This window comes from Panthera pardus, unplaced genomic scaffold (genome assembly GCF_024362965.1).
Source record: "Panthera pardus isolate Hobbes unplaced genomic scaffold, ASM2436296v1 HiC_scaffold_2, whole genome shotgun sequence".
In the NCBI taxonomy this organism is placed as follows: domain Eukaryota; kingdom Metazoa; phylum Chordata; class Mammalia; order Carnivora; family Felidae; genus Panthera; species Panthera pardus.
The window spans coordinates 110,402,537-110,429,179 of record NW_026526765.1 but is presented as its reverse complement, the minus strand read 5'-3'; the positions used below and the strand labels follow the sequence as shown (position 1 = coordinate 110,429,179).

Genomic DNA, 26,643 nt, shown 5'->3' with positions numbered 1-26,643 from the left:
TTTAGTAGATATTCATAGAAAGTGACCAGAAAAAGAGTGGAAATGAACTTGGCAAGGTAGGTTAGGGCACTGAAAACACTGCCAATAAAAAAGAAATTTGAGTTCTTAAGTTTTACAAAGCATAGGCCAAAAAAACGTCTTGTGTTACACAACGTCTGAGCTTATACACAAATATCAAACGGTGCTCATAAAAACCATGAAACAACGCTCAATGGGAGACAATAAGACATCGGAGTCAGGAGCCTGGACAATGCAGTCACAGCTGGTCGTGACCGCTTACTATGCTGTTCACAAGATGGGTGATCTTAGGGCAGTTACCCAACCTTACTGAGTCTTGTTTCCTGAGCTGTAAATTGGATATAAATTCGAAAGTAGCAAATACAAGAATTTAAGAGTAGACTAAACATACCTGAAGAGAAATGTGCTGGAATGGAAGAAAGAGTAAAGAAATTATCCAGAATGCAGCACAGAAAGGCAAAAATATGGAAGGTACATGAGAGATTAAGAAACAGAGAATAATATGAAAAGATCTAAAATATGTTTAAAGAATCAAAAGCAGAGGAGAGATTGTGAGAAAAGGAATATTTAAGAGAGTAAAAGACCTTGATCCTCTTATTTAAGAAGCCCCACAAATAACCAATCAGAATAATCACTCAAAGAGTACATTATATAAACCAGAAATGTCATTGTAAACTGCAGACCACCAAAGATAAAGAGAAAATCATAAACAGCAGCTGCCAAAACATGACACACTATCTATAAAGACTGTCAACAGACTTCTCATCAGTAACAATGGAAGCCAGCTAACAAATGAATGACTACAAGGTACTGAGATACAAAAACCTTCAACCTAGAATTCTATAAGCAGCAGAAATATTTGTAAAGAATGAAGGCATTCTTTATACAGAATTATACGCTTAAAAATGATTATAATGGCAAGTTTTGATATAAGAAAAACATAAAACGTAAAATACTAAAAACCACTGAATTATATACTTTAAAAGGGTTAATTACATGATATGTGAATTACATCTAATAAAGTTATTTATTTAAAAAAGGAATGAGGACAAAATGAAAAAGACAAAAACCAGCAAATACTAAGTTCTGAAGAATGGACTCTAAGGAGAAATGTGGTAAAACATGGGTAAGTCTAATAAACAAATACTATATATAAAAACAATATAGTATGAGGTTTAAAAATTATAAAGTTAAAATATATCAGAAGAATAATACCTCATTTGGGAGGGTGTTGTTAGTGCTTTAAGGTCCCTGAACAGCCTCCGTGGAGGGTAAAAGGTATTTACTGACATTAAACTTTGATAAATTAGTATGTAAAATGTAATTTCCATGGACCCAATAAGAAAATTAGAAACAGAATATTGAGTTTCAAATTAGAAGAAAACATGAAATTAGGTGTAAGATCCAAAAAAAGTCAAGAAAGTAGAGACAAAGAGGCGTAAAACATCAATAAATGTTTATACCCAAATATAGAATTTTATTAAATATAATTTGTTACAAAATTTTGACTAGAAACAAAAATTGTCAAGTTGGCATCTTAAAAAATAATCTATATGATGGTTATAAGGGACACAACTAAAATATAATATGGAAAGACTGCAAACAAGTACATTGCTAAAGATAAAGAGTGACAGTTTATAATAATTCTAAAAAATGAAGGAGGGAAGGAAGAAAGGAGGGACGGAGGGAGGGAGGGAGAAAAAGAGGGAAAACGAATTGGAAGGTGTATTGTATCTATCACTTCATAACAAATTACCCCCAGATTAAGTGACTGGAAAAGCCAAATATTTATTATCTCACAGTTTCTGTGGGTCTGGAATCCAGGCACAATGAAGCTGAGTCCTCTGGCTCAGGACCTCAGGCTTCAGTCAAAGCGTCAGCTAAGGCTACCTTCACCTCAAGGTTTAAGAGAGAGTGTGCTTGCAGGATCACTCACGTGACTGCTGGCAGGCTTCAGAACAGCCACTTCCAAGATTGCTCACACAGCTGTTGGCAGGCCGCACGTCCTCGCTCACTAGAAGGCAGAGACAGGAGTTCCTGGCCTGAGGGGCCTCTCCAAAGAGCAGCTCCCGCAGGTCATATGGCTTTCCCCTCAGAGCAGGCCTGGGAAAGAGAGAGGGAGGGCAAGCAAGACGAAAACTGGGTCTTTATGTACTCTAATCTCAAGAGATATCCTATCACTTTTGTCATATTCTATTTGTTACAAATATGTGACTACACCCAACTTAACATTCAAGGAAAGATTACACAAATACCAACAGGCAGGGGTCACTGGGGACATTTTAAATGCCACAGACTGCAGAAATGAAAAACAAAAACTGTCATTGTTTGCTTATTATGTAGTGAATATGTAGGAAATTAAAAAAACACACTAGATGTTTAGAATTAATAGGAAAGACTAGGGGCACCTGGGTGGCTCAGTCAGTTGAGTCCAACTTCAGCTCAAATCGTGATCTCACGTTTCTTGAGTTCAAGCCTCACATCAGGCTCTGTGCTGACAGCTCAGAGCCTGGAACCTGCTTCAGATTTTGTGTCTCCCCCTCTCTCTATGCCTTCCTCTCTCTCTCAAAAATAAATAAACATTAAAAAAAACAGGAAAGCCTAGCAGGGAGTTTGGATACAAATATCAGTACACAAAAATCAGTTTTATACTATATATAAGCAAGAAGCTGAAAGTGGAAATTTTAAAAATAACCCCCTTCACAATAGGATCAAACAAGAGGTATTTTTCAGTTAAATAATAACTAGTGAAGTTAGGGATGGATACTATTTACTTTTGCGTATACTTGAAATTTTTGATACTAACATATTTTTTAAAAGTATCAAATACCTAGGAACACATCTAACAAACGATTTGCAAACCTTTGCAGAGATTTTTTTTTCTCATTTATTCTAAATAAATGGAAAGATAAACTATGTTCATCCACTGGAAGACTTAATATTGTAAATATAGCAATTATCTCCAAATTGATTTATAAATTCAGTACAATCCAAATCAAAATCTCAGAGGTGTGTGTGTGTGCACACATGTGTAAAGCTTGACAGGCTGATACTAAAATCTGAATAAAAATGGAAAAAGTAAAAAAACATATACAGTAGAAGTCTTTGGCTAAACCATACCCATAACACAAAGTAAAACCATAATGAGATACCATTATACACCCACCACATTGACAACAATTCAAACTCTGACAATAGCAAGTTTTGGTGAGGACATTAAGCAAAAAGAACTCTTAGACACTGTCAATGGGAAGGTTTACCGGAGCGCAAAGAAAGCAGAAGTAGACTTATTCTTTGCTCTAAACATCATTCTAAGATCTGAAAACAAATCCTGAAATACTAAAAATCTCCCATTCCTTTACCTATTCGGAGGGAAAGGTGGTATCCAAACCAAGAAGAATACTTTTATCCACTTGTAAGTAAACAAAATCTGAGTCACATGTAGGAGGCATTCTGCAACAAAAGAACAGGGCCAGAGCAAAGGCAAGGGAATTCAGTCCAAAGCCAACTAGTGACTGTTACTCTTAAAATTTAGGGCAATTACTTATAGAAGAAGGCTTCCAGATGCTTCAATCTAAGTGTACCATTATTTGCAAAAGGGCAAAGCAAACTGGGTCTTTAGGTACTCTAATCTCAAGAGATATCCTATCACTTAGCCACAACGGACAAAGGCTCCTGAAGGCTCATAAAAAGCCTAACATAACTCATTTTATCATAGAAATAAATGAATGATGTGAGGACACTGGCCAAGATGATGAACTTCAGCATCTGAAGATGTTTTCTAATTGAACGAAATAAATACCAAAAAAGAAACACCACAGAGCATAAAAAAACAAAAACCAGTATTTATTTACATTCCATTTACTTTCCAAAGGATGAGGAAGGTGGGAGAAATACAAAGGAAGTAGTCTTGTTTTACTTAACCTATTTGTGCTTTTCATGAAACAACAAAGACCTGACTCACAATCACAGGAACAAGGGGACCCAAAAAGATTACTCAGTTCAATTTTCCATCTCCAGCCAAGACTGAAATGATACCAGTGCAGGCAAATGAAAATCAACCCCAAATATAGGTGAACACCAGTTAATATATGTTCTAAAAGAACCAGCTTTAGTTAAAGCTGTCATAACATCCAACGAATCTGCAATAAAAGACACAGTCATCATAATGTGGAGCCTTAAGACTCTCTGTACAACAATGAAAACCAAATTTTACACAAAGAGAAGTCACAACTATTAAGCTGTGAAGTCAAGAGCATCACAGTAGCAGTACCCAGTGTCTCTCTTATTCAAGTACATACACTATTTTTAAAACTTGGTTATAACAAAGACATCAGTAACTGAAATGTACAATTATTTTATTAACACCATGAAAGATAACAAATAAAAAAATAAAACTACCCACAAATTTTGTAACAATTACAGACATGCATATTAACCATACCACTATACATTTGTCTCAACTTTTAACTGATTTGTACACTTTAAAAATAGCATTGGGTTTTACAAAAATACTGATAATGGCTCAACATTTTAGGAAGTCCGGTAACTTTCTATTTTCCGTAGCCTCTATTTTCTGCTCTTCTTTCTTCCATCGCCATAATCCTCCTATAACCACCAATTTGCTCGAGGCAACAGCAACAGAGATCTCTAAGAGCTATGTAAGCACTACATCCGAAAACTTCTAGTTCTTTGAAATGGTTGGAAAGGGTTTTTTAGTGCCCACATCAGGAGCTGTGGTTTCGGTTTCGGTTTTTCAGGAAACAGAAGTGCTTCACTTTCTGGTGTAGGAAATCGTTCTTGGTAGACTTCAGGATAGGATTTTTGAAACTAAAAAAAAAAAAAGATTCAAGATGAGTCAAAAAAAACCCACATAAGGGCCAATAAAATTAGGCGATCTAATTTTAAAATTAAAGACTTTCTGATCTGATTCCATACAAGTTGTTTTTGTTTTGTTTCAATGTTTATTGTTCTCTATCAGAAAAGAGAATAACAAGACAACTAATCGTAATCAAATTCACTCCAACACAAATCCATTTCTTTTGGTAAGATCATTTGATTCCACTTGCTATAGATCTAATTCAATTTAAATTTAATCAAAGCTTCAAATACACTTCTCATTTTGGTCTTATTTCTTAAAATTTCCCCCACTGCTAACTATAAATAGACTTCACTTTAAAAATATTCACAAGTAATCCTGACTTGAAAATAACTTATGTTCTACACAGTTAAAGAAAATTTTGGCCCAACTACATTTCACGATCTCCCAGCTTCTCCAACTCAGTCCCACCTGCTTCTGCTCAAATGGAAGGGAAAACATTCCAGTATATATGACTTTATGAAAAGCTTAAAGAGAGGCAATATGCTTTTCCTTCATCCTCAACACTGAACTCTTCTCCAAAATTACTGAGAAAAATACGATTGGGAGTCTAGAACTCTGGTGATCTGTGTATAATCCTATATGCATGATGTGATCAGGGATCAAGCTTGCAGGAGTCAGACTTCAAAAATAAAAACAATTCACTTAATCTGGAATCAATACTTTAAGAATGGTCGAAGCAAATCTAGTGTGAGTTAAACACTATTCAATGAAACCCTAAACCTTGTTCCTAGCAGGAACTAAAAACTTTTAGTGCTGCCTGAGGCAAAAAAACAATTTGATACTGGTGATCTAAAACCAAAGCCTTTCCAGTTTTACACATTTTCTATTTGCAAATTCAGTATAATTTGCCTTTCAAAAAAAAATCAAAAGGAACCTGTCCTCATTTGATAGCTTCTCTGAATTTAAAGTAATTACTCCACTAACACATCAAGCCGCATACCAAAACAAAGGACAAATAATAGAGAAGAGCTCCACAAATGAAGAGTTCAACAATGGTAAAATATCTACACTGGAAAATAAAGACGTGGAAAACAATGGTAAAATATCTACACTGGAAAATAAAGACGTGGAAAACAGACCACAATTGTGTAAAACAATGAGACTGCCAGAATGTATAAATTGAGTAATATACTTTCAAAACTGCTATGTCATAGAAGATGAGATTTATATGAAACTTAGTAAAACAGAGAATAAAGAGAAAAAATGTAAGAACAGCAGGCAGAAGAAATGACTTCTAAAGAATATTCTTCTTTTACCTGCTTCAGTTTTTTCTTCTTCTCTTTGCTGGAGAGTTTGGCATCTGTTATGACTTCTTCCAGCAAGGCTGCCAGAGGTTCCTGAGAGCCGTATGCTCTCTGGTATTCAAACTCCCCTGGACTGATCTGACGGCAAAATGATGGAGCAGATAGAGTGATATCCATATCAGCTCCTGGGTATTTTATCTAAGGCAAAAGGATTAATAGTGAATGGAATAAGTATATTTTCACATAAACTGCAAAAATTAGTTCAGATCAAATACAGCATATCTCCTACTAAGAGTACCACATCATTCTTCAATTTGGGGAAAACTCTTTGGTAAAAGGTAACAGTGTTTCTATAACTTCAAAAAAAATATCACAGCCACAGTTTTAAGTAAGAGATGTTTACCTTTTTAAACCCAAGATCCATTTTAATAAATAAAAAACCTGCGTGTTCTTTTAAATAAAATCTTAAGTTGAAACATAAACTAAACATGTTGACAAAAATGATTCAAAACAATTATAATATTGACCACACTTAGTGGATCCCTTCCCACATCTGGAGAATCTGATCCTCTCTTTCTTGGGGATGGACAGAGAAACACATATAGCTTGGCTGTTATGTAGAGAGAAGTTCTACAACCATCTCCAAATATGTTAACACTGAAAATCAAGAAAATAAATATTCAGACATTGTATAGGGCAAAAGGGAGAAGGAAGAAAAAAGAGGAAACATAATACCAAGACCTATAAATAAACGAGCATCCATTAAAAATATTTAATTTCAGGGCCATTTGGGTGGCTCAGTTGACTAAGCATTGGACCTTGCTCAGGTCATGATCCCATGGTTTATGAGTTCTAGCCCCACATCAGGCTCTATGCTGTCAGCACAGAGCCTGCTTCAGATTCTCTGTCCCCCTCTCTCTCTGCCCCTCCCTGCTCAATCTCTCTCTCTCTCTCACAAATAAGTACGTAAAAACTTTAAAAATATATATATTTAATTTGCATAAAGCAAATATTAACAGGTATAAAGGGAGAAACTGACAGTAATACAATCATAATAGGAGACTTTAACACCCCACTTACATCAATGGAGAAGTCATCCAGACAGAAAATCAACAAGGTTAGATGGACGTAACAAATATATACAGAATATTTCATTCATATACAGCAGAATACACATTCTTTTCAAATGTACATGGAACACTCTCCAGCATAGATCACATCTTAGGCCACAAAACAAGACTCAATAAATTTAAGAAGACTGAAATCATATCAAGCATCTTTTCCAATCACAACAGTGTAAAAGTAGAAATCAGTTATCAAAAGCAAACAAAAAAACAAAAAACCTGAAATAAACAAAAACATGTGCAACTAAATAACCAATGGATCAATGAAGAAATCAAAGAAGAAATTAAAAAAAAAAATACATGAAGACAAATGAAAATGAAAACACAATGGTCCGGGGCACCTGGGTAGCTTAGTCAGTTGAGACCCAAAATCTTAAAACTCCCAAAAGAAAACATAGGCTATAATCTCTTGGACATTACCCTAAACAACATATTTATGGATATGTCTCCTCAGGCAAGGCAAACAAAAGTAAAAATAAGCTCCTGGGACTACACTAAAATAAAGAGATTTTGTATAGCAAACAAACAAACCAAATCAAAACAAACCAAACAAAAACAAAAAACCCCTCAATAAAACAAAAAGACAACACAGTGAATGGGAGAAAATATCTGCATATGATATATCCAATAAAGTTATAATATCCAAAATATAGAACTTATATAACTCAACATCAAAAATACAAATAATCTGATTTAAAAATGGGCAGAAGACTGGAAAAGACATTTTTCCAAAGACGTACAGATGCCCAATAGAAACATGCAAAGATGCTCAACATCACTAATCATCCAGGAAACAGAAATCAAAACCACAATTAGATACTACCTCATACCAGTCACAATGGCTAGAATTAAAAAGACAGGAAATAACAACTGCTGGCAAGGATGTGGAGAAAAGGAACCCTCGTGCACTGTTAGTGGAATGTAAATTGGTGCAACCATTGTGGAAAATAGTATGAAAGTTCCTCAAAAAATTAAAAACAGAACTACCATATGATCCAGTAATTCCTCTTCTGGATGTTTACCCAAACAGAATGAAAATACTAATTTGAAAATAAATATGCACACACCTATGTTTATCACACACAAAGAACAAAACCTTACTGCCATTTGCAACAATTAAGGATAGAGCTGGAGAGTATAATGCTAACAGAAATAAGTTAGAGAAAAAAATTACCATATAATTTCACTCATATGTGGAATTTAAGAAACAAACCATAAATAAATAAATAAATAAATAAATAAATAAATAAATAAATAAAAAGCAAAGGGAAAAAGAGAAAGACAAACCAAGAAACAGACTCTTAGCTATAGAGAACAAACTGATGGTTACCACAGGACAGATAGTGTGGGATGGGTAAAAAAGGTTATGGGGATTAAACAGTGCACTTGTCATGATGAACACTGGGTGACGTACGGAACTGTTGAATCACTATATTACACTCTTGAAACTAATATAGCACTGTATGTTAGCTATACTGCAACTTCAAAAAAAAAAAAGGTGGTATATACATGGAACATTACTCAGCCATAAAAAGAATGATATCTTGCCATTTGTGACAACATAGATGGACCTATAAGATATGTTGCTAAGTGAAGTCAGATAGAGAAAGTCAAATACCATATGATTTCACTTATATCTGGAATATAAAAAAACAAAAAAAAAAAAAACAAATTTACTCTCATATACAGAAGAAGGGGCACAGGGATGGGGGGAGATAGGCAAATATGAAGGGAATTAAGAGGTAAAAACTTCCAGTTAGAAAATATAAATAAGGCACAGACATGAAAAGTACAACATAGAGAATACAGTCAATAATGTAACAAGTTGTATAGTTACCATACTCATTGTGAGGAGCACTGAGTAATGTACAGAACTATGGAATGGCTATGTTATACACCTGAAACTAATGTAACACTATGGCAATTATACTTCAATTAGAAAGAAATTAAAGCGTTTTTTTTAGGTAATAATTTTTTTCTGTACATGTTCCTTAAAATGTTTTATTAACTGTTAGATATTAACAAATATTATCTTATCCATTTGCTGATAGGATATATTAAAACATCCCATTGCAATTGTGGATTTTCAAGTCAACTTGTAATTTTGTCATCATTATACATTCTGAGCATCATAATGTGCATACAAGTTCAAATATTTTTTCCTCCAATTTTATTTTTTATTAAATTTTATTAAATTTCTCATTATTCTTAATTCCAAAAATTTACATCACGGTTTTGCCAGTGCCTTCTTGCCAAAGATTACCAGGATGACATCTGTGCTCAAAAAGAGAGAGGTAGAATGAATTGTACTGCTAAAGATGACCACAAACCATAAATAACAATGGGATTATATTGGGGTACCTGGCTGGTTCAGTCGGGGGAGCACGCAACTCTTGATCTCAGGGTTGTGAGCTCAAGCCTCACGTTAGGTGTAGAGATTACTTTAAAAAAATTAAATCTTGGGGCACCTGGGTGGCTCAGTTGGTTAAGCGTCCGACTTCGGCTCAGGTCATGATCTCACGGTCCGTGAGTTCGAGCCCCGTGTCGGGCTCTGTGCTGACAGCTCAGAGCCTGAAGCCTGTTTCAGATTCTGTGTCTCCCTCTCTCTCCGCCCCTCCCCTGTTCATGCTCTGTCTCTCTGTGTCTCAAAAATAAATAAACGTTAAAAAAAAAAAATTAAAAAAAAAATTAAATCTTTTAAAAAACAACAACAGTGGAGTCTATCAATACGAAGGTGGTCAAATGGTCTAGGATTTGGACTTGTGAAACTCTTATAGAAATTAATACATTTAAAAAGCAGACATTTTTACAGGGGGATTGGGTACAAAGCACACCCACAGACCCAGAGAAGACCCATGCCCAATAAAGGCCTTCATGCTAGGCTGAAGGGGAAGACTTTTCTTTGCATGGAGCCAGTCTGCAAAGAGGTGATGTGGGTGTTTTATCAAATGCCCAAGTTTCAACAAAAGATCATAAGGCATACAAAGAAACTTGGAAACATGGCCCACTAAAATCAAATCCTAAATCTCCAGAAAGCAAGCCTAACAAAACACAGGCCTCAGACTTTAGTAGACAATGATTTTTTTTTTTTTTTTTTTTTTTTTTTTTTACTTTACACCCAAGTTAGTGAGCATGTAGTGCAACAATGATTTCAGGAGTAGATTCCTGAACGCCCCTTAGGTCAATAAATTTTTAATTAAAGAATTTTACATGTGATTCTTTGCACTGCCAATCACCACAGTTTCTCCAAAATCAGAATCATAATCTTCAAAATAGCCCTTTTGAAAAGCACTTTGGTTCAATCCACAGTTGTCACTGTCACTCCAGAGTTCTTTTCAGTTGGACTTCTTTGATCTCCACTTGAATATGGACAGACTTCAAAAATTCGCCACACATTTAGCGTCAGAGTAGATGGATCTGATCTTCCTGGTGCTCAATTTCAGACAACCTCTAAATGTGAATGAGTGCAAATCATAATCACCCCTAAACTATCCCACCCTAAAACTGTACAGATTGTTGGGATATGCCAATACCTAAGACTTAAAAAATTTGACTATTACATCTTTCACATAGTTTTAGCAGAAAGACGTCTTGCAGTTCTTCCTACAGATCTAAACACATAGTTCTGTGAATACAGAAAACCATACATATACTCTATGAGGAGTTTCCAATGATGTAGGTCTAGAGACAAAGCCCCATCAGGATAGACCTCAGTTAAAGTGTTCCATCTTCCCAAAAATATAATACCTTTTGTTCTTCTGCAGCCAGAAGCCTAGTAAGGAAAATTCTAGATATCTATGATTAAAGATAGCAAAGGAAGAAGAGGACTGTAGTCAAGGCTGATAAAAGGTTGGTGTCAAAAACAACACATACCTCACAATTTATCTATCCCAGGATCAGCTGTGTAATTTCCCCAGAACAATCCAAGTAACATTGTTCATTTTCAGAGAAGCACTTCCCTAAATCTCACATGCTGTAGGGGCTGAGTAGTCCACGAGAGAACAGAAATCTCTGAATACTGAAACAACTGGTCAGCAATTCTACTGAGTACTTCCAACAGAGAAAATGTAATTGGACAAATGAGTGCTTACTGGTTTTATGTAGTGCCAGAGCAGTGCCCTCCTCAAGATCATGATAATGTGCAGTTAAATGAATCAGCACAGCTCAGCCTTCTGATCCTCAACTGAGAGCAAAGGGCTCAGTTATAAGCTGCTGCAGCATATGCCTGTGCTATGGGACACACAAACCCAGCAAGCATATAGAGGAACATAGCTACTGCTATCAATTCTCCCTGCAGAAATTCAGTGAAGTATTTCTTCTTTACCTTTTTTATAGGTTAGGGTCATAGAAATATTGGGCGGAGGGAAGATTTAACTAAAACAGCACTAAGGTTATACTTTTTACCCATTAAAACGGCAAAGGTATATGTGTTAATGATAATACCCAAAGTAGCACAAGGGTGCAAAGAAATGAACACTTTCTTAGACAATTCATGGGAATATACATTGGCATAATCATTCTAAAGGGAAATTTGGCAATATGCAATCAATACTTAAAATACACTCAAGGCCTTTGACCATGCAATACCACTCATAAAAATTTATTCTTACAGGGACACCTGGGTGGCTCAGTCCATTGAGTGTCTGACTCTTGATTTCAGCTCAGGTTGTGATCTCATGGTTGTGATATGGAGCCTTGCATCAGGCTCTGTGCTGATGGCATGGACCCTGCTTGGGATTCTCTCTCTTTCTCTCTCAAAATAAATAAAAACAAATTATTTTTAGAAAATAATCAAGGATTACCACCACACACCCCCCCAAAAAAAATCTAGCTACAAAAATATTTACTGGTAGGTTGTTTGCAAAACAGAGGGGGAAATGGAAACAATCTAACCAAAGAAACCCATTTAAATAAATTATGGTATATATCCATATTACCGAACACTATACTATCAATAATAACAATACTGTGGAATGACATAACACTAATGATGATGATAATATTAACAGAAGCTACCAACTGAGGGCCTAGTATGTGATAAATATTATTCTAAGCACTTTACACATCTTAAGCCATTCAATCCCTAAAACAACCCCAGGAGGTAGGTATTGACCATTTTTATCCCACTCTACAGATAAGAAAAGAGGGATGTCAGGTAGAGGCTGAAGCAGAGACATTTTATAAAATGTGCCCAAGGTCACAGGGCCAATAAAGGGTATATCAAGAACACAAGTACCACTTAGCTCCAGGGTCTGAGCTCTCAACAACCCTGGTGTCAGTCAAGAATATTTAGTGATATGGGAAATATTTCTTGTTGTACTATCAAAAGAAAATACGGTATAAAAGAAAAGAGCAAGAGTGAGAGAGAGTGAGGAAAGGGGAGGGGAGGAAAGGGGAGGGGAGGAAAGGGGAGGGGAGGAAAGGGGAGGGGAGAAGGGAAGGGGAAGGGAAAGGGGAGGGAATGGAAGGGAAGGAAAGGGAAGGGAGAAGTGGGGAGGCAAGGCAAGACAAGACATGACACAGAAAAACATCTGAAAGACGATAATACTAACTGAATAGATAGTGTTACTCTTAGAGTTTTTGGTGTACATTTTCTATAGTTTCCAAATTCCTTCAATAGATTAGGTTGACAATTACCCAAAATTTTTTGTTTTAATTTTTAAATTGCATGCTGAAACAGGTGAACAGTTATTCACCCTGAAAATACTTTGGGAGGTAGCAGCTCACTGGTCCTTAATCGTGGAACCTCAAAAAGTGCTTAAGCAGAAAGAGGGCCAATCATTCCAAAGGAGGTAAGCAGACCTTTTGCTTGCATTTATCAAGTTTCTGCTCCCACAGGCTGACATACAAACCCCACTTGGGGCCCACATAATAGTTATGCATTACATTTCTTCTGCATCATTTTAACAGAACAATAGTAAAAGCTACCTTTCAACGAGTACCTGCTGTAAGTCAGACATATTTATGCTAGGGGTTTTACAATACAGTATTCTACTCTTAGCAACAATTTTATAGAGCAGGTATGGCCCATTTTAACACTTGCAGAAACTAAAATTCAGAGAGGTTAAGAGACTTGCCCAAGGCCACAAAACCAGGAAAAGGGAAAACCAGGAACTGGCCCAGCCAGGACTTTACGGCTCTAAGGCCATTCTTCTACCACACCACGTTTTATGGAGGCAGTGTGGTATGACAGACCACGGATTCTGGAAATTGAGTTTATGTGTGTGAATCCTGGCTCTGTGACTTAAATTCTCCATGCCTTAGCTCACTCATCGAAAAAATGCAAATATCAATAGTATGTCAGTCACAGGGCGATTATGATCAAGACATGTATTACACATAAATCATTTCCATCAGGAAGTATATGCAGATTCTAAACAAATTCATTTAAGGAAGTTGCAGTCAGAAGTATGCAGTATTGATTACATAACCAAACCAAGTAAGCATTCTGTAAGTTTTCAATAATACCAAACACATACAGAGCTTACCATGCAGCAAGCCCTGTTGGAAGCACTTTGTACAGATTTATTCACTTACTTCTTCCCAACAAGAGGTTCCAAGAAACCTAGCAAGTTTACATGACTTTCTGCTGGCAATTTTAAAGGACTGGTAACATCCCTTTCTTTACCTGGACTCTTCGTAGATGAGCCACACGCTCCTCTATGGAGGTCTGCAAGGCCAAAGGGACTTTCAAAATCTCTTGGTAATTGTCCATTAGAAATGTCACCAACCTCACAGCTAATAACTCATCCAAGTCTACTTCATCCTTGGAACACAAGATGCAACGGGAAAATGTCTGAACCATCTGAAACAAGAAGGGGAGGTATTTTTTAATGAAACACAGATGAAGTCTTCTTTCCCTACAATGAACTGAGTTCCATCTAATTTGCAAAAAACAAATGTGACTAGTCAGGGAGAAATGGCCCACAGGACAGGGTACACATCTAATCTGGCACCTGGCCATACCTGGTCATCTGAGATGGGCTGATTTTTATCAACCAGTAAAACAGAAGATGCGTCTCATCTCACAGAGACTCAGCAGACATGCTTGTCTGAGCAGTTTTTAAAGCACACCCCTTTACAGACAGTTTTAAACATATATGAACGAATTCTGAAAATTATTATCACTACCATTACTTGAATCATGTAGCATTTCAAAGTTCAAAGTACTTTAAAGCCATTTAGTTTACTAATATCCTTATTTCACTACTGATTTTTTTAAAAATCTGCTAGCACAACATATATGCCTCAACAGTTATGTTTTTTCCCAGTTAACTGTAATTTTCTCTAGGATTTTGGGTGTACATTTGACAATCACATTTGGACAAAATCATTAGACTTTGTAACAAGTTCGTTAAATGATGAGACTTTACAAAAAGCAGAAATATAAAAAATATTATGTAGCTGCTTTCATAGAAGGTATATTAACTATTTCCTTCTTTAATACCATCCTTTGGATAGATACTTTTTCCTTTTCCTACTAATTTTACTGCTGACAATCTTATTTTGAAACCTACAAGCATGAAATCATGTAATTCTGCTTAATTAGACTTCATTTCATCAACTTACTGCAGAGGATCCTTTATTTTTCATTCACATGTACGTGTACAGAGAGACACGCAGACAGACATTTTTTACCTGGAGACTATGGACCTTAGGGAATCTGAATGCCTTGAAATTGTATGCAAAATTTTACATGTGTATCCTTCTGGGGAACAGTGCAAAGTTTTCTTCAGGCCTTCACAAAGGCCCATTAGCCCCATTACCTATCTACCCAACCAAAACTAAGGTCAAGAATCCCTCTACTGGGCACTGAGTGCTCCTCTGATCTTACCCCACACTTCTAAAACTGGACCAGAGGACCCCCAGAGGTACACCATGGTTCACCTGGACGTGAAAAGGACATACACCTCAAAGAAGCATCAAATTTGCTCTAAGACCTCCAATTTTGAGGAAAATTAAAAATTTTTGTAATAAGAAATTCTAAACATAAACCCTATTTTAAAAGACATGCTAACATTAGCAAAGTAGAATTTAAAATTAGCATACGTGGTACACATGGGTGGCTGAATGAGTTAAGCGTCTGACTTTGGCTCAGGTCACAATTTCACGGTTCGTGAGTTTGAGCCCCACATCAGGTTCTGCGCTGACAGAGCGCAGCCTGCTTGGGATTCTCTTTCCCTCCCTCCCTCTCTGCCCCTCCCCTGCTTGCTCTTTCTCTCCTTCAAAAATAGATAGATAGATAGATAGATAGATAGATAGATAGATAGATAGATAGATAGAGGCGGCTGGGTGGCTCAGTCGGTTGGTTGGGCGTCCAACTTTGGCTCAGGTCATGATCTCACAGCTTGTGAGTTCGAGCCCCGCATCGGGCTCTGTGCTAACAGCTCAGAGCCTGGAGCCTGCTTCGGATTCTGTGTCTCCCTCTCTCTCTGCCCCTAGCTCACTCGCATCCTGTCTCTGTCTCTCTCAAAAATAAATAAACATTAAAAAAATAATAATAAAATAAATAAACAAAAAAACCTCAAAAAATAATAAAAGAAAATTAGCATACATTGGTAAGCAAAACTGAGAATATTTTATGGACCCTAAGATCATAACCTGAGTGAACAAGTTCTCAATCTCCCTGCCAGGCTATCTGATCCAACTCTGTATTTTACTTCTTTCCTCTTCACCTCATTATACAGGCTGCGTCCACTTGTTATAGTGACAAATGCTTCACAACCCTTTTTGTCCTGGAGGAAAGAATACTGTTTTGAGAGACCACTTATCCTCACTGTCCACCCTTCCTTCTCTTTATGTTGACAGTAGGCCCTAGGCAGCAGACCCCTTTAAACTCAGAGCCTATCCCTACTCACTCTCCACTTTGCATTATGTTATTTAAGACACTAACACCCAAAGTGTTTAGTGTCGGGGTGGTTTCCAAGCGATGGCTCTACAAGCAAGCCTGCCTTGCACCTTCCTCTGGCTGCCAAGCTAGTAAACTCTACTCAGGTGGATTTTATTGCCAAAACTGAAGTCAAGTTAGATGGTAGAGATCAACCTACCAGTGTTCGGGTACCAAGGCCATCACACAGGGGTGGCATCTCCTTATTTAGGCAGATTCTTGCCATCATCCTCATCAACAGCTGTAACTTTCTCCTATTTTCGGGTGGCAGGAGGAGGCAGCAAATCTGAAATGCTTCAATAGCCATTTTCTCTTTCTGTAACAAACCTGATTTAGAAAGAAGTTTTTAATCTTTTAAAACCAATAGCCAACTTGACTCCATTATGTTTACATTTTTCAAATTATGTACTATTAAAATTATATAGAACATGTACACATATCCAACTACACTGGGCCAAATGATTATAGATCTAATGCATTGGCACCGAAAATACAAACCATCAACTAAGGATGACAAATATATAAAACGAATACAGCCATTTCCCTCTCTCAGATTTTTTGTAGTATTCTTTCCCAGCAAACCAAGAGCAGTCAGGTTAAGTCTAACCTAACACTCAACACTCACAGTTACTATAGGATGAAGACAGCATGAGCAAAGATATGAATGTGCCACTGCTGCTCTGAATTGCCCCCCTTGTATTATGTCCCTGGGATGAGCAGGGTCACCATCTAACAGGATTCTCACGGACTGAAAACAGGTCCGATTGGCCTACAGTCAGACCACTACCAGATGGCTGCACTTCTTTCCAAACAACACACACCAAATAACCCTTCCTCACACATAAGCTGTTCTTCCTAGCTAAGTGTACCGATTCAATCATGTTATATGCCAGCCCTCCTCAACCAAACTACAGTCTTCTAATACTGTGCTAAAAATCATGGTTCTCTAATACTGTGCTCTCTTCAACCACATTTGTCCCCAGACACATCCACATCCAAACCCTCTAATGAGAAGAAACTGCTTTCATCAATTTATTTGTTCCATGTCCAACCTCTTCAAGTTCCCAATGGTTTCTCTTAGAGGCAAAACCATCTTTGGCAACCAGTAAGTATTTCTGACCATCTATGATATGCCAGGAACTGTGCCAAGTCCTGGAAATATGAAAATATGCCAGGTCCCTCACTCTGAAGAGCTGATGTGCTATGAGGAGACACCCATTAAAAAATTGTAAATGGGGGGCGCCTGGGTGGCTCAGTCAGTTAAGCGTCCGACTTCGGCTCAGGTCACGATCTTGCGGTCCGTGAGTTCGAGCCCCGCGTCAGGCTCTCTGCTGACAGCTCAGAGCCTGGAGCCTGTTTCAGATTCTGTGTCTCCCTCTCTCTGACCCTCCCCCATTCATGCTCTGTCTCTCTCTGTCTCAAAAATAAATAAACATTAAAAAAAATTTAAAAAAAAATTGTAAATGGCAAAATGTGAGAGGTGCTTCAAGAGACATCTGCAAGGGTAACATTAGGGAAATTATAAGTCATTCCTTAGGACACACCACAGGCTTGGCATGGAAGTAAAGCTGGAAAGGTCAACAGAGATGAGATCCAAAAAGGCCTTGAACGTCAGACTAAGGAGCTTGGGTTTGGCCCTGATGGCAGTGGGTGGGCATGGGAGAGAAAAGGAGGCAGAAGGGGAGCTTTAATACACCAAGTTCAATCCTAGATGTTCACTGAAAATACTGCTGCTGATTCTCATCACTAGACCTTCTTTGAACTCTATATAATCAGGTCTATGAAAAGAAAAAAGGTTTATGATCAAATATTAATTCTTTCTTTCACTTATCCAACAAATATTTATTAAGCCTTGCCTGTATTCCAGGAACTATTTTAGAAGAGGACATACAGTAGGGAATAAAAACAAAATCCTTGCCTGATGTCATGGAGCTTACTTTCCAGCAGATAATAAGCAAAGAGGTACAAACATATGGCAGGTGGAAAAATGCTATGGAGAAAAAAGAAAGGAGCAGGGGAGTGATGGGATGTGCTCAGAAAAACATTTCTGGTTTTTTGGGAAAGGTCTCTAAGGAGGTGAAATTTGAGCAGAGATCTGAAAGAAATGAGAGTAAGCCAGAGAAGTTATCTGAGAGACAAATTTCCAAGGTGGAGGAAAGAGCAATGACAGAGATTGTGACACGAGAGTATGTTTGGAGTGTGTGAGGAAAAGCAGTGAGGCCAGTGTGAAGAGAGAGGAGTGTATAAGAGCATTCAAACAGGAAAGGAGGTTAGAGTGGAAGGTAAGAGCCACACCAGGCAGAACCTTGTAGGCTACCATTAAGAATTTTGAGTTTTATTATGAGTGACCTCAGAAATCACTGGAGGGTTCTGGGCAGGGGAATCATTAACCTGAATTACTTTTTACTCTGGCAGCTCTAGAGAGAAGAGATTGTAAGGGGGTAACACAGAAGGAGGAAGATGAGAAGCATGATGACAGTCTGGATAAGATAGAAGAAGTGGAACTAGTAAGAACTAATTAAATTCTAAATCTCTTTCTCCACAAAGCCTTCTACTTTTTCCATAAAGCTTTCTATCACATTAGCCCACAAATCCCTTCTTTTTCCAAATTATAAACACCTTTTGACAGATTTTACCTTATTTTATTATGATTCATGTATATATACAATATGTATATTGTATATATGTATTGTTTTACGAAAGAGAGAGCAAGCTAATTGAAAGCATAATCCATTTCCTTTGGCAAGCCTTACTTCCTGATAAAGTACAGGTGAACATTCAAATACCTATTTGTCGATAGAGTATTACACGGCTATTAAAAGTGGTAAATTTTGAAGTTATGGAACAATATTTCCAGTACAATATTTATGAAGAAAATCACAATAATAAACCTTATAAAAATAAGGTAGTAAAAAGGAAAAGATCAAGACTACATCAATTTTCTTTTAATTTTCAGATTTCTTTGTTGGGACACTGTTAAACTAACACATAAAAGTTACATTCATCAAATCTTTTAAAAAGTCTAAATTCTAAACTTCCAGTTGCTTAAATCCCAAACTTGGAGTTGGTCATGATTCTGGGTTTTATGAAAATTAGGGTGAGAATGTATCAGTAAATCCATCTCAGGAATTAATCTACACAAACCTACACAAATAGGAGACAAAGTCCACCCTTGACTCGCATACATCCCAATAACTCACTGGCCCCCCTGTGAAGCCAGGGACTCCCTTCCTTCTGCCACGGATCCCAAGTGAGAACTCCCTGCAATTCATTCCAATTGCCAACTTCCCACCTCCTGTAAAAAGAGAAGCAATGCTACTGATCCCTTCCTCCATTAAATTCCTAATCTGCCCCAAACAATGCCGCAGCCTCTGGCTGTGGAGGAGCCACCATCAATAGTTTGAATGAGGGAAGCTCCTGCTGAACAACACTCCAGAATGTGGAAGGAAGGAGGGTTGCTTATGCCCAAAGCTTGAAGAGTAACATGAAACTATGAGGCTCCTAATACTCCCTCCTGGAGCCTGGAATGCATTTTACCAGAGGAAGGAAAAACAAAACAAAACAAAACAAAACAAAACACTGTAGGGACTGATTAGGCCTACAGTACCATTAGATTTTAACTACAGCTAAAATTCATAATGAATTAAGTATATTCTGTAAATTGATCTTATAACTTAGCTGTCCTTTACAGCACTGCTTCTTGGGGAGGGAGGCAAGGAGCAGAACATTGTTCTAAACAACATACTCTGAAAGGTTTACAACAAATTCTGTCATTTTGACATAATTTAATAATTTATCAGATAAAATTAAAAAATTAAGGTGTTCCTACCTCCCAAAAGGTATAAAAATTGGTACTCCTAATACCCCCTACTTGTTCTTTTTTTTTTTTTTTTTTAGAGAGAGAGAGTGTGCATGAGTGGGAGGGTAGGGGTGTCAGAGAAAGAGAGAAAGAGAATGAATCTCAAGCAGGCTCCACTCTTAGCCTGAGGCAGGGCTCCATTCCATGACCCTGGGATCATGATCTGAACCCAAATTCAAGAGCCAGACACTTAACCGACTGAGCCACCCAGGCACCTCTATTTTTTCTAATTATACATTATCACCTCCTAATATACTACAGAATTTACTTTTTTGTTATCTACCATTGTTTCCCCTCTGACTTAATAAAATGTAAGCTCTACATGGGCAGGGATTCCTTTTGTTTACTGATACCTCCAACAGGTAGAACACTACCTGGTAGATCACAGGTGCTTACTAAATATTTTCTGTGGTGAACATGTGAATGAATGACTATATGAATGAAGGAATAACAATGAGTCCTCCCTTGCTAGGATTGGAACTAGAATATCTGGCTTAAGTCCCCGGTCCCATTGATTGTATATGCTTGGACAAGTCACTTAACCTCCATGAATCCCAATTAACCCAGCAGTAAATTGTGGTGGACGGCCATAAAACCGAATCATTGTACTGAACTGAGGGCCCATAGGCTATAAAAGAAAGCCTACGTGAATTGAAACTTTTAATAGCATTGATGATAGCTGCTGCTGCTGCTACTACTACAATTACTACTATTAAATTAAAGCATTAAGACTAATACCAGGGTGGAAAATAGGATGCAAATCAGATGCAACTTTGGCTAGATTTTCTTAAAAGGTCAGTTAAGAAATGTACTGTGCACTAGTACACAGACATGAATTTGGCTCTGGATCTCTGTGATGAGAGAATAAATAAAGTCCCACAATGCCCCAGCAGAACTGTATTACTGAGTAACAAATCATCTAAGAATGCCCTCCTCAAGCCTATATGCCTCAGCAGTTGCATAACCCTATGACAGAGGATGGAAAAAAATATAAACATATGTAAACATCATCTCATGCAATGGTTATGTCAACTTGACCATGCGTAATTCAGAAAGACTCACAATTATGACTTTTTGGTTCACTGGAACAATCTCATGCCCACATTATTATTAGGTAAAAACAGCTATGTCTGACTTACTGATGTTAGAAGGATCTAGAACCCTTAAATTTTTCTTGACTTTTTAGCTGAAAGAATGTGGATGCCTTTGTTGCCATCAATGACAGAATTATCACAATATTTGGTAGTTGGCCCCTTGTTAACCTAAAGATTATAGAAGTCTTTGTTAGAATTAACTACTAATGTATAATGTACAACGCTACAGTCTTAAAACTTAGGTGAAAGTTGTTCTTTAGGCAAAAGGCTTACCTTTCAACAGCGTTTAATTTGCTAACTGATATAGCAACTGTGTGGCTGAACACAAGATTTCAAGGATGAATTACAACAGCTGACCTGCTTTGGTTGCTTACTCCAATCAAATAATTCAAATAGATAAAAAGTTCACTGAGAAAAACACAAAAGAAATTATCTCATGTCCATAAGTGGCAAGAATTAGGAGTAGGGACTCACCTGACATGAAAGCAACACTTGCTACAAAGCTATAGTTAAACAGTATGATGCTACCATGAGAAAACATAAAAGACCAACACGACAAATTTGGAAGTCTAGAAACAGGCCCAAGTATGCTTGGGAACCTGATATATCACAGAAATGTCATCACCAATCAGCAAGGAAAGAATGGTCTGTTCAAAAAAGGTGTTTGGAATAACCTAATAACCATATGTCAGGAAAAAAATTGAATCATTAAAATTAAATTATTAAAAATACAGAAAATTCTGACTCCAACCAAGATAGAACAGCAAGGCCCAGACTAACCCTCCCTCCACAAACAGCTAGAAAACTGGACAAATTTTATGCAATAACAATTTCTATACATGGGATAGCAAAACAGTACCATAATTCCTGAGAAAAGAGAACAAAACAAACAAGCTCTACAATTTCCCCACATTATGCCTAGAGACACATTCTAAAACATGTATCAGACACAGAGAGCTCAAGCAGACGGAAGAGACAGACTGGAGTTTGTGGAGGCTGAGTCAGCTGGACATTGCAAATCAGAGTTCCAACTGCAGGGAACTAAACAGAAGAAGGGTTCCATAAACCTGCATAGAAATCCCCTGAGACTCTGATGAACACTGAAATGCATATACATGATTAAGGCAAAACTCCAGGAGGTCATACAAAAAGCAACCAGTGAGCTTTGAGCTGAACAGTTCCCAGAGCTCACATAGAAGAGAGCCCTGCTGATCACTGAAGGCATTCCACAGAAAACCCAGCAGGATTATGCTTCAATAGTAGGACCAAACTTCACTTCAGTAAAGGTTAATCTAATCTGGCCTTAAAAACAGCTTTAAAAATAAGACACAAATGCATCAAAAAGAAATTCAATTAAATTAACTGCTTAAGAGAACAAAGCTTACCCTCTTCAAAGGAAGATAACAAAATTCAGATACTCAACAAGGGAAAACATTTTGTTCAAACAAAATCACTAGACATACCAAGAAGCAAAAAAGTATGACCCATGGCAGGAGAAAAAATTAGTAGAAAATCATAAAAATAGCCACAGATAAAGAACTTAGAGAAAAGTATGTTACAAAAGATATTCTATGTTCTCATATTATTAGAAAATATATAAATACAGGAAGGAGAAAATGGAAGATATAAAGAAAAACCAAATGGAACTTCTAGAAATGAAAAATCCTCATCCTCAAAAGAAACACTCACTAGGTGAGAACCATAGCAGATTAACACTTCAAAAAAAGAAAACTTAAATTCACAGTAAATGAATCAGCCAAAATAGAAGCAAAGTAGGCAAAAAAGTAGGGAAAAAAATAAACAGACTGCAGCAAACTGTGGGAAAGCATCAGATGACCTAAACTCTGTGTCATTAGAAAAGTAGGAGTCACAGAAAAAAATATTTGAAGAAATAATTGCTAAAAATGTTCCAAATTTGGTGAAATCGATAAATCAACAGAGTAAAAAAATTCAATGAATCAAAGGGCAAAAAACACAAAAAAACTCTTAAAAGCACATTATAATTAAATTCCCAAAATCAGTGATAAAGAATATCTCAAAAACAGTCAGAGGGAAAAAAAGGCACATTACAAACAGAAGAACAAAAATAAGTAATGACCATAGACTTTTCTTCAGAAACTACTTAAGCCAGAAGACACCTTCAAAGTGCTAAATAAATAAAATTATCTTAGAATTCTATATCCATTGAAAATACTTTCCAGAATTAAGTATGAAGAAAGACGTTTCAGAACCCCAACCTCCCACTAAAAATCTACAGCCAAGAGACCTATACCATAAAAATGTCACAGGACATTATTCCAGCAGAAGGAAAATGATACCAGATAGTAATGATACCAGATGGATCTGCATAAGGGAATGAAGATTCCCAGAAAAGATTAATATGTGAATAAATGAAAAGAATAATATGTGAATAAAAGATTGCTTTGTGTTCCTTAATTTCTTTAAAAGAAAATTACCTGCCCAAAGAAAAAATAACATACAGTAGGGCTTATTACAAATGTTATAAAACAATATATCACACAAAATGGATGATGATAATATCAGAAAGGATAGAAAAGATTAAAAAAAGGATACAGTAACATGATAACATATGTGAAGAAATATGATATTTAAAGGTAAGCAAAGGTTTCTTGAGACAAAAAGCATGAACCATAAAAGAAAATGATAAAATAGACTTCATCAAAACTAAAAGCTTCTGCTTTTTCAAAGACATTGTTAAGGAAAAGAAACAAAAGACCACAATTTGGGAGAAAATATTTACGATACATAATCAAAGAAAGGACTTATAGGCAGAGTATGCAAACACCTCTTACAACTCAATAAGAGAACAAACAAGCCAATAAAAAGCAGAATATTTCAATAGACACTTCACAAAAGAAGATAACAGAAAAGCCACTGGGCAAATGAAAACATGCTCAATATAACTAGTCATTAGAAACATACAGCTAAAAACCACAGATATAGCACTACCCACCTACTAAGTGAGCTAAAACAAAAGACTGACAGTATCAAATGTTGACAAGGATGTAGAACTACCAAAACTCTTACACATCATGGGGATGTAAAATGGCACAACAATTTTGGAAAATACCTTGTCAGTTTCATAATGAAAATAAATATACATTTATCATATGACTCAGCAATTCCACCCCTATTTACTCAAAAGGAGTTAAGATACATGTTCATACAGCTTTATTCATAATGGCCCAAGAATGGATACAATCCACCTGTTCTGCAACAAGTAAGTGGATAAACCAATTATGGTTTGTAGTATATCCATGCACTAGAATACTCAGCAAAACAAGCCAGATACAAAGTACATAGTGTATAATCCCACTTGTATGAAACGCTTAAAAATAAAACCTAATCTATCGGATAAAAAGCTTCTATTTCTGGTTGTCTGGTGCCAGTGGTGGCGTTGGGGACTAAGAGAGAGCACAAGAGAACCTTCAGAACTAATGTAAATGACCTGTTAATTTAATGCTAATTACGCTAGTATAAACTCATCAAAACTCACTGAACTACTTAAAATGAGTGCATATTAATTGTATATTATGTATGTTAATTATACCTTAATAAAGTCAACTTTATAAAGTTAAAATAAATTATTTATTCATTTAAATAAATTAAACAAATCAAGAGAAATTAGAGCCCTAAACATGAAAAATGCAAAACTTAAAAATCTTAAAAGTACAGAATCTCTTTGTGAAAGATTTCTTAAGATACACAAGTAAATTAATTTGACCAAAATAGAACATAAAAGGTTTTTTTTTACCTTTTGATTAAAACCAAAAGAGAAGCCACAGACTATGAAATATTTGCAAGACACAAGGTATGAAGAATTAGTACCTAGAATATATTTTTAGAACAAAGAAAGAAAGAAAGAACGAAAGAAAGAAAGAAAGAAAAGGGAAGGAAGAAACCAAGAGAAAAAAATGGGTAAAAGACAGAAAAAGTATTTCACCCAAGAAGAAATCCATATGACCAATAAACAGCAACAAGATTGCTTTTCACACACATCAGATTGCAAAAATTAAAAAGCCCCAGCAATTGTTTGGCCTTGTAACATGTAGCAACAGGGCCAGTTGGGGATCTTAAGCCACGTTTGGGGGTTTTGGGGGGTTGCTGACACTGCTGCCACGTTTGATCATGTACAATGAAAGGCTTTGATAACAAACACAGATTTCTACCAGACAAGTTACAGCATCGATGACCAATCACAGCAATCCTATGACTATGGAGGAAGTGGAGGACCCTATAGCAAACAGTTTGCTGGCTATGACTACTCACAGCAAGGCCAATTTGTCCCTCTAGACATGAGGCAGCCATAACAGCCACATACTGGGCCAATTTTCCAGCCAACTCAGGCATACACTCTAACACATTAGCTTGTCTATGGAAAACACTTTGAGGATAAGCCACCTTTATTAGAAGAATCAGGTATCAATTGTGACCACATCTGGCAAAAAACATGAACAGTGTTACATCCATTACAAGTGGCAGATGGCAGCATCATGAATGTGACTGATCTGGCACGACCAATGGTTTTTTGCCTTGCCTTTGGAGCCACATTGTTACTGGCTGGCAAAATCCAGTTTGGCTATGTATGTGGCATAAGTGCACTTGGATGTCTAGAAATGTTTTTGTCTACTAAGCTGAGTATGACAGGTGTTTCATTTGGTTGTGTGGCAAGTGTCCGTGGATACTGTCTTCTTCCCATGATCCTACTTTGCAGCTCTGCAGTGATATTTTCTTTGCAAGGAATGGCAAGAGTCACTCACTGCTGGAATTATTGGATGGTGCAGTTTTTCCCCTTCCAAAATTTTTAATTCTGCATTAGCCATAGAAGAAAAGCCACTTCTAGTAGCATATCCCTGTGCTTTGTTGAACGGAGTCTTTGCCCTAATTTCCATTTAATGAACTGAATTTATCTGGCATGTGGACATCACTGGGCCAAAAAGGACTCTGAACTCTTAAACTAGACCAGAGAACTGCTACAGGGCATCTCCCATGCAGATCTAAATTTTGGCTTTTGGCACGGTAGAAGTAAAGATTATCTTTCGTTCATTTTTATAGAACTTCTGAATACTATCTTGGATTTACCTGCAGCATGAGTAGCTTTAAATGTTTGTGCTTATACAAATAAGAAGTGCTATTTCTTTCCTGTTCCTGTGGCCTTTGAAAAACCAAGTGTTTTTTCTTGTAAACTATTAAAATGCTTTTGACAGAATTTTAACAACTGTGGGAAACTAACCACAGAGCTGATAACCTTTCTCAAAACCACCCAGTCATAGTTAAGAAGACACAAGACTTATTGCAGAAATAGTTCTCCAAGGGATTAAGAAAGAAAAATCGCCTGTATTCTCCAGTTAGATGAGCTTGAAGCAAAAATGCAATCCCAATGTAGAGTTTTAGGAGTTTGCCCTTCAAAAATTTGATATTCCTTTAAATTATTTCATGGAGTTTTGCTAAAATTCAACAATATAAGAAGTTCACAATCTACTTTATTGTAGATGGAAATATGAACACCTGTTG

General features: G+C 36.7%; 1 protein-coding gene, 1 non-coding gene and 1 pseudogene across 3 annotated transcripts in view; 1 reads left to right on the top strand and 2 right to left on the bottom strand.

Annotated features, from left to right (window-relative positions):
• Positions 1-3,843: 3,843 nt before the first annotated feature.
• The window catches only part of DEPDC1B (DEP domain containing 1B), an 85,924-nt gene continuing 63,124 nt past the window's right edge, over positions 3,844-26,643 (bottom strand). For both annotated transcript variants that reach the window (XM_019414305.2, XM_019414306.2), the window contains 4 exons: positions 16,316-16,482; positions 13,897-14,073; positions 6,157-6,342; positions 3,844-4,848 (listed from right to left, as the gene is read on the bottom strand). In XM_019414305.2, the coding sequence (XP_019269850.1) occupies positions 4,687-4,848; positions 6,157-6,342; positions 13,897-14,073; positions 16,316-16,482 (692 nt within the window). In that variant the 3' untranslated portion in view covers positions 3,844-4,686. The remainder of the gene's footprint in view (positions 4,849-6,156; positions 6,343-13,896; positions 14,074-16,315; positions 16,483-26,643) is intronic.
• On the bottom strand, positions 10,853-10,983 carry LOC128778476 (small nucleolar RNA SNORA18). Its single transcript, XR_008424062.1, has one exon. It is a non-coding gene; the product is annotated as a small nucleolar RNA SNORA18 (small nucleolar RNA).
• Positions 25,265-26,025, top strand: LOC109246363 (protein YIPF5-like; annotated as a pseudogene).